General features: G+C 48.7%; 1 protein-coding gene across 2 annotated transcripts in view; it reads left to right on the top strand.

Annotated features, from left to right (window-relative positions):
• Positions 1-13,531, top strand: part of FARP1 (FERM, ARH/RhoGEF and pleckstrin domain protein 1) — a 223,484-nt gene that overhangs the window by 146,436 nt on the left and 63,517 nt on the right. For both annotated transcript variants that reach the window (XM_088458803.1, XM_088458801.1), the window contains exon 6: positions 4,793-4,890. In XM_088458803.1, the coding sequence (XP_088314929.1) occupies positions 4,793-4,890 (98 nt within the window). The remainder of the gene's footprint in view (positions 1-4,792; positions 4,891-13,531) is intronic.

The following is a 13,531-nucleotide window of genomic DNA, read 5'->3' as shown; positions in this document are numbered from 1 at the left end:
CAACTGGACGAGGGTCGCTGCTTCTGGGTTCCAAATTGGGAACTTCTCACTACGGATGCTATCCTTCGTAGATAGGGCGCAGTGACAGGTCATCATACCTTTCAGGGAAGATGGACAACTCGGGAAAGTTACCTGCCTATAAATATCCTGGAGCTTCGAGTTGTGTAAAGAGCGCTCACTTTGGCACGACACCTTCTATAGGGCAGGCCGGTCCAAATCCAGTCCGACAATGCGAATACAGTTGCCTACCTCAACTATCAGGGAGGCACGCAAAGTCGGGCAGCAATGCTGGAGGTAACACACATCCTAATGTGGGCCGAATGTTTTCTCCCTGCAATCTCTGCAGTATTCATCCCCGGAGTCTTCAGCTGGGAAACTGATTTCCTAAGTCATCAGGATGTACGCGCAGGGAAATTGGCTCTTCACCCGGATGTCTTTCACCCACTGGTGGACAAATGGTGCCTACCAGACGTAGACCTCCTGGCCTCACATCACAACCACAAGGTCCCCAAGTATGGATCCAGGACAGAGACCCCTCAGCAGCTTTCATGGATGCTCTGGTAGTGTGATGGAATTTCAATCTCGCATACCTTTTTCTTCCGATTTCCCTCCTCCCAAGGGTTCTCTGGAAATTCAAGCAGGAAGATGGCACAGTGATACTGATAGCTCCAGCCTGGCCCAGGCACCACGGGTTCACCGATATATGAAGTCTCTCCATAGACACTCCTTTTCCACTTCCTCTGTGGTCGGACAGGTTAGCACAGTGTCCTTGCCTGCACTCGGACTTTCCTCGTCTTTCTTTGACGGTGTGGCTCTTGAGTTGTCTCTCTTAAAACCAAAAGTTTCTTTAGCTCTGTGGTCAGGATGATGCTTGGGACGAGGAAGCCTTCCTCAGTCCGCATATGTCACAGAGCTTCGCACTCTTATTTTTAAGGGTGCTCACCCAGAGGTTATGACCTTATGGTTTTAGGGTTTTCTGGGTGCTTGCTTTTTATTTCTTTTCTAGGACAGAGCTGTCCTCTGTACCTGGATTGGTTACCCTCCATAAGTGGTATCCTGGGGGTTTTCATTTTGATTGAAGAGCGTTTGGTTCCATCCACACCTTCCTTAGGTTTTTTGCCTTTGAGACTTTTGCCTCAGGATGCTTCCTTTGGGCGCAGGATTCTCTTTTCTGCTCAGGAGCGTCCGCACCCTTAGGGGAAACTGCTTTAAGATGTCCCCATGGTAATCCCTGTGGATCCTCTATGGACCCTGAAGAACAAATTAAGAGTTATGGTAAGAACTTACCCTTGTTGACTCTTATTTCTTTCATAGTGTTCACAGGGCAACCTGGCTTCATTGGGTATTTTTCTCTGTTACGGATTCCCTCATCTTTTGTGAGTGTGTTTCTTGAGAGTAATGTTCTACCTTCTCCTCTCTCCTACTCCTGCCTTGGGCTTGTTTACAAAACTGGCTGCCTGTGGCTGGGGGTGGCGTGTGTATATATGTGTGTATGTGTATATGTATGTATGTGTGTGTGTGTATATATATATATATATATATATATATATATATATATATATATATATATATATATATATATATATATATATGGAGGGACAGTGCATCCGGGGAGCTAAAGCTAACTGTTTGGTACATGACTCACTCCAACCAACTACACCCCATGGTAATCCCTGTGGACCCTATGGACTTTGAAGAAATACAGTTAACAAGAGTGGTTCTTACCATAACTCTTAATTTTTCAAAAATGCTTTGGGCTAGTGGTTTTCATCATCAGTAGCATGTAACATATTTTTGTGTTCAGAAATAGCATCCAGGATTTGTCATAAGGAAATGGAGCCCCTTTTTATACATAGGTTGTCTTATATAAAATAGGGAATAAAGGATTTAACAATTTAAAAGGCAGCACTTTAGAAGTATATGAGGATAACAATTCTTAAGGTGCGTACCGATTTTTTTGGACGACAGAACGATAATGATGTAGTCATCGTTCAGTCGTCAAATAAATTGTCCAGTTTCAGGGCCAAAACGATGAACGAAAACTACCAATGCGCGCTCCCGTTTGTAGTTGGTAGTTTTCGTTCATCGCCCGAAAGTCCCATCCAACATGACGATAATGTCAGGTTGAACATGTTCGGGGATGAGGGAGGGTGGCCGGCACTGAACGAAATCGTTCTTGATTTCGTTCAGCGTTTCTGCTCAGTGTCATTAATGACACTGAGCACACCCCTGCCGGGGACACACGGGACAATTTTGTTCAAGGAGCAAATCGTCCCGTGTGTACGCACCTTAGTAGTCCTTAGCACTGAAGGAGTTATATTTGTTTCTAGCATAGCTATTTGTGAGTTCAGTCAGTTAAAAAAGAAAGTTCTCTTACCCTGTCCACTATAATAACCACCATGTCTGTTGTTACTTTGTTACACCAGTCTTGCAGTTCTTTGCACAATGGTTAATAGTGTTTTTGTACATGCAGTTTTGGCAGTGAAGAACATGCAGCTGCTGGAGAAGAGAATGGTGTAATGTAGCTAGCCATAATTTATATAGACAAAATATTAATTAACAAAGATGTGGGCAGCTATCTTTGTGTAAGCAAATCTGCATTTTTAAGCAGAACATGGTGGTTTGTATTTCTTGCATATATTGACGCATAATTCACAATGTGTTTCATTGGCAAAATAGACTGCTGTTGTAGTACATTTAATGCTTATGGCAACCTTGTTAAGCCTTAAGGATACTGCCTTTGAACCTCTATATACCCCTTCCTATACCTTCTAATATTCTTCCTATAAACCTCTTAAGGATGACGCTAATTTGCGTACGCAGTCATCTAGTAAATAAAGACTCCAGACTTAGAACATGTGGTTCCAAAGCACAAAGTATTATTCAAGTAAAGTACAGCAGTTACACGCTATGATCCTCATATAATCTTAGCGCAAAGAGATTATACAGACCCAAGTACAATTATACATACGCAGCGCTCTCTGGTCCAGATGTTAGGCATCAGCAAGAAACCCATCGTCCATCAGCATTCAGCACAAAGACTAGGAACCCAGGGTCAGAGCATATTTATCCCCCCCAGAAATAAACAACACAATAGAGAAGTTTGTTGCTAATACCATTGGTCGTAACGGAGGGGGCATATGTTACAAGCCATTTAACAGGTTGATTCAAATAGACACAACCCAGCCTCTAACAACTGGGGGTCTCTGGTTTCCTGCCTCATGCAAACATCCTAACAGTTGTTCATATTATGTACATTTTGTTGCTTTAAGTCTCTGCGGTCCATAAGTTGAGAATGCATGATGCGATCTCCACACCGATGGTACCGGAATACTGTTGAGAGAGTATGCATCAGTACAATTCCAAACATGGCTTACTTATCACGTATAAAACCTTAGTTTCGAAATAACCTTTATTTCATAGCAATTATAGTAAATGTGCATACTTAAATCTTATACTTGAAAGCTTATTAAACCTTTTATGTGAATATGTAATGTGTAAGTATGCGGGGTGTGATGTAAAGACGCTAGTTAACTTGGGGCAGATGCGTGCGCATGAAGCTAATAAACAGCGTTTTCATACAGGATCTTATGCCTTCGCTAATATGTGATTAGTTACCAGCGCAATTGTGCGTATTAATGTGTGTATGAGAAATGGTGCACTTAAATCTCACTTAAACTAAGTGAACACCTAGCAGTGTGGAATGCTGAGCCTTATAGTTCCACACGCCCCCCTCTCTCAGCAGCCCCCACCCTTCCCAGGCTCAAAAGTACAATCCTTTGTTGTCCCAGGTTCTTGTGTAAATGCAAATTAGCACAGCTACAAGACTCAAACCTCAGATAACACTCTTGGCTTTGAAGGTGTTTTATTGCAGGAAGCCTGCTAATGTAAGGCACTACAAACGACCCTCTTGCTGTATTCGAGCAGGGCCACCTGGAGTGAGAGCAGACGTTATGTCCAGGAAGCTTGTCTACACAAGCTAGTTGTCACGTGGCCATTTGCTCTGTTCAGCTAATGCAATCCAATTTTGACATACTGTAAATCCATTTCTGAAATATATCCTTTAGGGGAATTATAATAATATACACTTTATCCAGAGCACCCAAACTACGTAAAGTCATGAAATGGGCTTTTGGTGAATCGCCGTAATTTATGGCGATGGTCACAGAGGCAGTCGCATGATGCTAATAGTAATATCGCCACATGTACTAAAGTGTGTTTATCTAAAATGACGCTTAGGCGGCCATTCGCAAAATGGCATCTTGCGATCTCATTTCCAAGATGGAATCTTGCGGCCAGTCGCAAGATGGTGTCGCTGCGATTCAATTTTAAACTGATCTTGTCTCAGCCAATAATCCAGCTTCGACAGCCTGTATGAGTGTGAGTGAGCACTCTGTAATGTATCTGTTGTGTGTTGCTTCCATTCTGCTGGCAATCTCACTGTTTGTAGACTATTACTATGAATAATACATACTAGATGTATAATATTTTGCTTATGATTTCTTATAAAAGCAGAAATAGAATAAAAATCCTAAATGGTTTGTATCCAGTTTCAGAAAATTATATTTCTATATCCTCTATCCTGTCCTCCTCCCCTGCAACGTATTTTAATTTCTCAGAGGTTCTGAAAGGCCAAAAGGCTTCAGCCACTTATGTGTATATTTGTCAGTGTCTCCAGGATGCCAGTTAGAGATATTAGAGTATGTTACAGGTATCACATTACTGTTAGTATCTGCTGGGATCCGGATGTAGCACTCCCCTAGTAATGTTCACCGCTCTCCTGTTTCTGCAGGTACCTCTTTGCGCTTCAAGTGAAACAAGATTTGGCACAAGGCAAGCTGACATGTAATGAAAGCAGCGCTGCACTCCTAATCTCACACATTGTGCAATGTAAGTTTTTAGCATTCGCTTTGAAATTGTGTTAATGTGTTTGGTGCTGTGTATTTAACATCCTAAGCACTTGAGCAGGTTAATATTTCAATTGGTAGTGGAGTCATTCTAACAGGTGACTGCTGTGCTCCTCTCCTCCAATGCGTTTATTATTAACACTGGCACTGTGATGGTAAGGTGTATGCCTTATCTGTGCTATTATTATACTTCACAAGGTTTTGAAGTTTTTCTTGGAGGCTTTTTTACTTACCATTCTTAATTTACTTATCTGTTTTTCACATTTTCAGTGAGGAATGCTGTCTTCTATTCACACTGCTCCAAATCATTTTTTATTTTTTCATTTGAAATCTGACAAACCCTACAGAATGCTGTCACTTCATCAACACTCACAGATGGTGTCCCACAATTGTTTAATGTTTATACAGTATACTGTTTATGCTGTTTTATAATTAGCTCATAGCAACCTATACACATTTACTGTAGTTTTCTAAACTCTGCTAGACATAGTCTGATTGGATGATATAGGGGCCTATTTATCAAGTTTTTTTTTCCATAAAATTATGTAGAAACTGCAGTTTCTGCATAATTTTATGAATTGTTGCTATGTACAAATAGCCTAATGTAGGAGATTTTACAGAAATCTCTGGCAGAGTGCTAATTAGCACTGCAGATCACAGGGAATCAGTATGATTTACCGCCTGGCCGGCGGTTCAAATCCTGACAGCAGAAGCCCGGCAGGGGCAGTGCCAGATTAAGGTCCACATGGGCCTGGAGCTGAAATTTATGAAGGGCCTATTGTGTGCTGCTGCAGGGGAGTGTGACAAGAGCTGTAGCAGTGGGACTAATGATGTGGGGGCATGCATAGTGTGTGGATGTGGTCTACACAGTGTATGTGACTATCTCCATGGAGGGCATAGGTGGCATTTACCTTCACCCACTTAATACTGGAACTATAACAAGAAAAAAAAATTGTGAAGAGTGTGAACTGTGTGGTCTACCTTTCCTGGACTGCTACAATAGTTTAGATTAACAAGAAAAAATATCTAAATTGTTCACTGACATTGGCATACTTCTATAAGTGTCCATCCCATATTCCTAACCACCGCAGTAAATTAATAAATTAACTGTCTATTTAGCTGTTGTTTTAAAAAAATAATGGCAATGATGGACCATGGTGACAATGGTTAACTTTTTCAGCGTCTGTAGCAGGATAACAACCTGGTAGATTTGAGGTTGTTACCTTGCTGCGGACGTCATCAAAATATTGGTGATGTGGTGGCCCATAAAAATCTCTCTCTCTGGAAGGTGGTGGAAAATACAAATTTTCTATCATACAAGAAAGGGTGTGTGAGGTGTCACGGATGCATATTTGGAGATGGGGAATACTTTTGTACATCCGCACTCTGAGAAGAAATTCAAAATCAATTATACTATTACCTGCAGGAGCAGTTATGTGATCTTTTTTATTAGATGTCCTTGTGTGAGAGACAGAGGAATTCTATAATATATATATATATATATATATATATATATATATATATATACTGTATATATACTGAACGAATAGCCCGGCACTCCACCAAATGGGACACTGGACCCGGGTGCCCTCCGTGAAACTGTAGCATACAATAAGAAAAACAGCGGAACTCCGGGTTTGTAGTAGTCAACGATATGTATTCATATAAATCCAACGTTTCGGGGCCGTGACTCCCCTTTGTCAAGGTATACAATACATACAAAAAATATATATAAAGTAGAGAGTGTTACAGTGACCGACATGCCCACAGTCCACCTTCCCAAATGCCGCAGCATGTAAATCAGATCCCTTGGGGGATCTGTGAGTGATATCGCAGAACCTGTTCTGCACATGTGCAGAATGGATCCTGTGCATCTGCAGTTTTCTGATCGAAAAACTGTGTGGGATCCCTCATCTGCATCTGACCATGAATCAGGCCCTATATCTATAATACAGCACAGCCCTGCATCCTCCTATCTCCCCCATCCTTCACTCCTACCTCCCTCCATACCAGGGAAGTATCTATAATGGGGGCAGGGTGTGTGGGCCGCACCGCACACCCTGCACCCATAAAACTAACCTCTCCGGAGTCCCACGTCGGCTCTGGTGTCCATGCCTGTAAAAACGACTGGAAAATGGCCGCCGCAGCCATTTTCCCGGTGAACTGTGTATGCGCTATAGACTGGGCACACTCTAGTGCCCAGAGTCTATAAGTGCGGCTCTGGGCGCGCACCGCTCATTGCGAAGCTGGCCACCAGACGAGAGGAGGGGGCCCGTGTCGGAGACTGCACACGGGCCCCCTCCTCTCTAGAAACACCACTGCTCCATACTGTGTGCATCGCAGCCAGTGTGTCAACACAGATATACACTGCTTTAGTGAAGCAGAGCCAGAGCAGGAGGTCAACATAGCTGCCTGAAGGTGATGTAGCAGCCGGGGGCGCCAAGGGCGGGGAAAGGGGGCAGGTACCCGGGTACGACACCGCCCCCCTCCTTCCTGTCTGCTGAGCAGCCCAGCACATGCTGCTGTGTGCTGGGCTGCAAAGGGGGATTGCTTGCCGCAGCAGTAGTCTCCTCTGCCTGTGGGGTTGGGCCAACATCCTGTGAGCAGATATGCGCTGTGCTAAGGGGCTCACAGCGCCCCCAACACGCAGTGCCAACAATGTTTTTTTATTTTATTTATCTTAATGGGGCATGGCCTACTGCTATTAGAGCACACTCCCTTCACACTGGCCGACTCTTGGCAGCCCTGGCAGCAGCCCCATATATATATATATATGTATTTATAATATGTACACATACATTTATACATACAGTATATACTGTACATACATGTACACATATATACCCATGCGCAGTGGCGTAACTAGGGCAGGGTGAGCGGGATGCGTGCCCTGGGTGCCATGGGACCGGCGGCGCGGGGGGGGGGCGCCACCGGCCACGGTACCGGCCCGCCCTAGTTAGCCAGTGTAGTGCCGACCGCAGTGAGTGCGGTCAGCGCTACACATTTACACAGGACCGGCGCTAGGCTTCCAGCGCCGGTCCTGTGCTGCACAGCTGAGCCCCTTCCCTCCCCCTGAGCGCTTGCCCAATAGCGCCAGGAGGTGGGTGGCAGGCGGGCTCAGGCGGGCTCAGACTGTGCATAACACACACATCGCCGCCAGCACTGGCGGTGATGTGTATGTTAATCAGCAGCCAATGAGAGTCAGACAGACTCTCATTGGCTGCTGCTGCTGCACACACATCACTGCCGAGCGGAAGCGATGTGTGTGTGAATCAGCAGCCAATGAGAGTCAGATAGACTCTCATTGACTGCTGCGCGCCCACTTCAAGAGCTGGGCTTCCGTCCGGCTCCTGCAGTGGTAATGGGAGAAACGTCATGATGTCATGATGTCTCTCCCATAATGCGGAGCGGCCCGGCCCGGGAGGATGGACGTGCGGACGACGGCGGCAGGAGCATGGATACAGGTAAGAATTTTTCTTTTGTTTCATTTTAGTGTGTATTTCGGGGGGGGGGCGCGCTCTATTACAAAGAAGGGGACTACTACTGGGGGCACTACTGGGGGGATACTACAGGGGTACTGCATCAAGGGGGACTCCTACTGGGGGAACTATATAAAGGGCACTGTATAGGAGGGACTACTACTGGGGGCACTATATAAGGGGCTCACTACAGGGGGCACTGCACAGGGGGGTCCACTACATTGGGCACTGAAAAGGGAGAACCACTACAGGGGGCACTGCATAAGGGGGACAACTACTGGGGGCACTGTATAAGGGGCACTGTATATGGGGGATCACTACTGGGGGCCTGCATATGAGGGATCACTACTGGGGGCACTGTATAGGGGGAACTAATGGGGGGCTGCATAATGGGGACCACTACAGGGGGCACTGCATATGGGGGACCACTACTGGGGACCTGCATAAGGGGGACCACTACTAGGGGCACTGCATAGGGTGGGGACTGTATAAGGGGCACTGCATTAAGGTGCAAATGGAGAGAAATGTTCCCAGTGACAAGAAAGGGGTGTGTGTCATGTTGACACGCCCCATTTTTCAGTGACCACGTCCATTTTTCAACGCGCGCCTCGGGGGGGAGGGGGATGGGTGGGGAGGGTTCCGTTTTCAAATTTGCCCTGGGCTCCAAATACCCTAGTTACGCCACTGCCCATGTATACATACATAGATACACTCACACACATATACATACATAAATAAACACATACAATACATTATAGGTGGCAGACATTGAACTGACCTGGTTGTGCATGCTGTTTTCAGCTGGTGACAACTATCTTTCATCCTGTGCAAGTCAGCTCAGCCTCTGCGCTCCACGATAATCTCATAATTTTCAGGGCCAGCTCCCAGTTGTCAAGCCAGTTTCCAGGAATGGCTGGTGGGTGGGGGGGGGTGAAAAGGCAGGGCTTCAGCGGGTACTCTAGCTTCTAGTGAACCAGGGGACACAGGCTGGGTTGCTTAAGCAGGACCTGGGGGCGGAGCTACGGGAGCAAGGGGGCGGAGCATTGACTGCAAGAAGGATAGTTGGGTGGCTAGGGGCGGAGCTTTAGGCTGTCTGGGGGCGGAGCTTCAGACTGCCGATGTTGGCATGGGAGGGAGGTGAATCATCTGCCCGTGTTTAGGGTGTACTGTACGGACTCTCACACACTGCAGTGCAGACAGCGTGCTGTCGGATTCAGTACAGTGCAGGCACTGTAAACAGGGATTTTTTTTTCCTGTCAGCACTGTCTGCAGTGCACTGCCGGGATACTGTGGGCCTATTTTCATAGTGGGCTTGGAGCTGCAGCTCCACCCGCCCCATTAGTAATCCGGCCCTGGGCAGGGGTGAAGATCCCGACTGCTCTAAAAGGTAAGTACCTCTAACCTAACCCCCCACCCCTAACCCTAACCCTCCCTTAGGGGTGCCTAACCCTAACTTCCCCTCCAAGTGCCTAACCCTAACTCCCCTCTAAGTGCCTAAATCTATCCCCCCCCTTCCCCGCTGCCTAAGCCTCCCAGGGGGTGCCTAACCCTAACCTCTCCCCCAGGGGTGCCTAACCCTAACCCGCCGTTCCTCTAGCCTAACCCTCCCGGGGGGCTGCCTAACCCTAGGTCCCTCCCGGGAGCCCCTAACCCTCCACCCCCGTGGCTGTCCGCGCCCGGCTTACCTTCGGTCAGGATGCCGGGCGTCGGGCTCCCGGCTTAGGTAAAATGATAGGCGTCAGGATTTTGACGCCTGTCATTAGACCCTTGCCGGGATTATACAGCCGGGATGCCGGCGGTCGGCATTTAGACTGTCGGCATCCCGACTGCATACCAATCACAGTCCTCATAATTATCAATGAGGACTACGATATCAGCCCTATGTACCAAACTCCAAAAAGCTGGTGTAAACTGCTTTAAGCTTACAGAGGCTTACAAACAGGAGAAAGATCGGCCAGCGGGGAAAACGGACACTGCGCATACGCAGTGTCAGGCTTCCCCGGAGAAGTCTAACACAAACGTGAAAGAATTCTACAAACTGCTGGGGATATAACTCATGTGGACAGCAGTTACCACAACCGCTGTCCCAAATAATTTTTTTCTACATCAGGGTCCATAGGGTATCCACAGGATACCTTGGGGTATAGGTGATGACGTCAGGCATCGGGCACCATAGAGTTAAGTTTTCAGCCTCCCGGGATGCACTAGGGTCCCCCTCCTATACCCCGCCCCCGAGCCAAGGCATCTCAGTTTCGTTGGTGCCCGGCTCGGAGTCGGAGCACATGCTTAGAGGGGGGCTAAGAATAGCCCCTGAAGTTTTCTTCAAGGCAGCTGTGGCTGCACATCTGGGAGTTCAGCATGGACAGTCACTGCTGACGTCCATGCTGTCTCCCCTACACCCCGCCAGTACCAGAACGCTGGTAGTACCGGCTAGCGGTGACCCCAGATGTTTCTGACCATGGCCGGATTCAAGGGGCAGCAGGTAAGCAGCGGGGTCCCGCGGTGGGTCCCTGCTGAGCACATGATCCAAAGTCCCCAGGCAGGGGGCTACCTGGGGACTGGCTGCAGTGTGGAGCCAGGTAACTAACCTGCGCTTCCACTACCCCCCTGGGACAGCGGACCGCAGCTGAGCGGCAAGCGCTGCGGCGTCCCAGGGGTTAATTGCATCCCAGGGGAGCGCGCCTTCCCTGTGCACAGCCGGCGCCTCCCCCGCTGCACACAGCCCTCTCTGCGCTGCCGATTGTCCCTGTGGAAGCGCTCCTCCCCCAGGCCAGCCTCCTTTCTGCTCCTCGGTGGCCACCTTTGTATGGTTGCTGTTACTGCTGACGGTAGCATCGCAGTCTGGATCCCCCGGCATACCTCTCCTCCGTTGAAACAGGTCTGTGTACGCAGCGCTGTGTCCTACCAGGCTCTGTGTCGGTGTAGTTGAGGATCAGCGCTGATAGTGCAGGGATTAATTTCTTCTGCATTGTATGTGACTTCTGGTAGCGTCTGCTGCCTGTACTTTCACTTTCTACTGTCAGCCATTTTACTGTCCCTGCTCTTCCTCTGCTAAAGCCCTTGTGGTACGGTGATTGCAGGGTGGTTCTCCCACTATACTAACAAGTATCAGTGAGAGGGGTCACATACTTACCATCATGTCTGAGAGTGAATTTCCTCTCCAGCTTATGTGTACTAAGGGCCTGATTCAGAGCCGGACGCTCTGACCAGAGCGCTCGCTCTGAATCAGGGCCCTCCTACCTAAACTTGGAGCGGCCTCTTGGACGCTCGCATAGCTGTGGGTTACCACCCACAGCTTATGCGAGCGTCCATGATGATGGTCGCGATGGTCAAGACCATCGCGACCATCGGGCTTGCGACGAGACCCTGCGGTAGGGTCTCTGTGACCGCAAGCCCTGGAGTGATTTTGGCTCCATCAGAGCCAAAATCACTCCCACTGACATCACTAGTGATGTCAGTGGGGCCGGACCCAGACGGTAGGCGTTCCCATGGGAACGCTCCATCTGGCAGCCACGCCCCCGGCACGCCCACCAAAGGGGGCGTGCTGTCAATCAACATCGACAGCACGCCCCCTTTGGTGCGAGACCTGGCGCGACGGCTTCCCCGTTGCTCCCCGGGTCTCGCACATTCAAACGACGGAGCTCCCTCCGTCGTGCGCATGCGCACTAGGGCACCATCGACCCGCTTGCGAGCGCTCAGCGCTAGCGAGCGGGTCTGAATCAGGCCCTAAGTGCAATGTACCAATAGCGGAGGGGGAGGGTAACGCGGAGGAGTAATGTCGGCAGTGTTATTTATTGGCGTGGCCAATTACTGTCACGACTCCGGTACAGGAACCTCCCTGGGCTTGTTTCGCTAAAGCGCTTACAACCCTAGTGGGCCAGTTGGCTCCGTCACCTGCGTTCTCCCAGATGGGATTGTCCCAGCAGTCAGTGGTGTCGTCACCCATGCAGGGGTTCCCGAGACAACTGATGGTACCCCACAGTCTCCCTATTTCTCCTCCCCAGGTTTCACAGAAGCCTGCGTGGGTTAATTCACTGACAAATTCGGTACAGCTTTTGTCGGACGTGTTACAAGTGGAGTCTGTGTTGCGGCCACATAAGCGGCCTGTGGCGTCTCTGTCTGCTCCTTATGAGGATGATGATGTGACGTCCGATTCTTGATCTGTCTGACCAAGAACCTCTCCGTACTAAAGAGTTGGACGCTAAGTCCAAGGTTTATATTCCTGGTCTTATTAGGGCAGTCCGCACGGCTTTAGTTATTGAGGATGATGATCCTCCGGTGTCCAAGTCCAAATATGCCCTTTTTAAGGATATTAAGGGGGTGACTCCACAGTGTTTCCTCTTTCGGGTCAGTTAGTAGACCATTTAGAGGAGGCGTGGAAACACCCTGGTAAACGGTATCAGCCTCAGAGGCGCTTAGCTGTGGCTTATACGTTTGCGGACAATTATTTTTCTAAGTGGGAATCCCCTCCCTAAGTGGATTCTCATGTGACACGCCTAGTCCGAAGTGCCTCGTTGCCCATTCCTCCATGTCCTCCTTGAAGGATGCTATGGACCGCAAGGTGGAGATCTGCCTAAAGTCCATTTATTCTCTCGCGGGGGGGGCATCCAGACCGGCTATGGCCGTATGTTGGGTAGCCAGAGCTATGGAGCGCTGGGCTGATAGTTTGGAGGCGTCTCTGGATTCCGACTGTTCGGCTGAACAGGCCGAGTTGGTAGGCAATCTCCGGGATTCGGCCACTTACATCAATGAAGCGGCCTTGGCTATCAGTATCCTCACATCTCGGATTTCTTCGGCAGCTGTTGGTGCTCGTCGCACCTTATGGTTGCGATCTTGGAAGGCGGATGCTGATTCCAAAAAGGGCTTAGAAGCTTTGCCTTTTTAATGGATAAGTCCTATTTGGTCCGGATCTGGACAAAATTGTAGCCACGCTGGCGGGAGCCGAATCTGCTTGTCGCCCGTCTGCTGCGGTCCCTTCAAGTTCGGGTACGTCGTCCTTTCGGCCTTACAGGGCCCAGGGTAGGCCTAAATCACAGTCATTTCCCCAACAGGCTGGGCCCAAGAAATCGGCCAAGCCCAGGAAACAGGCCTGGAGTACCAGACGTCCGGCCCCTAAGTCAGATGACAAACCTGCGGCCTGACGGT

Source organism: Taudactylus pleione, unplaced genomic scaffold, assembly GCF_031769625.1.
Source record: "Taudactylus pleione unplaced genomic scaffold, aTauple2 ptg000041l, whole genome shotgun sequence".
In the NCBI taxonomy this organism is placed as follows: Eukaryota; Metazoa; Chordata; class Amphibia; order Anura; family Myobatrachidae; genus Taudactylus; species Taudactylus pleione.
This window is presented reverse-complemented; position numbering and strand designations above follow the sequence as displayed.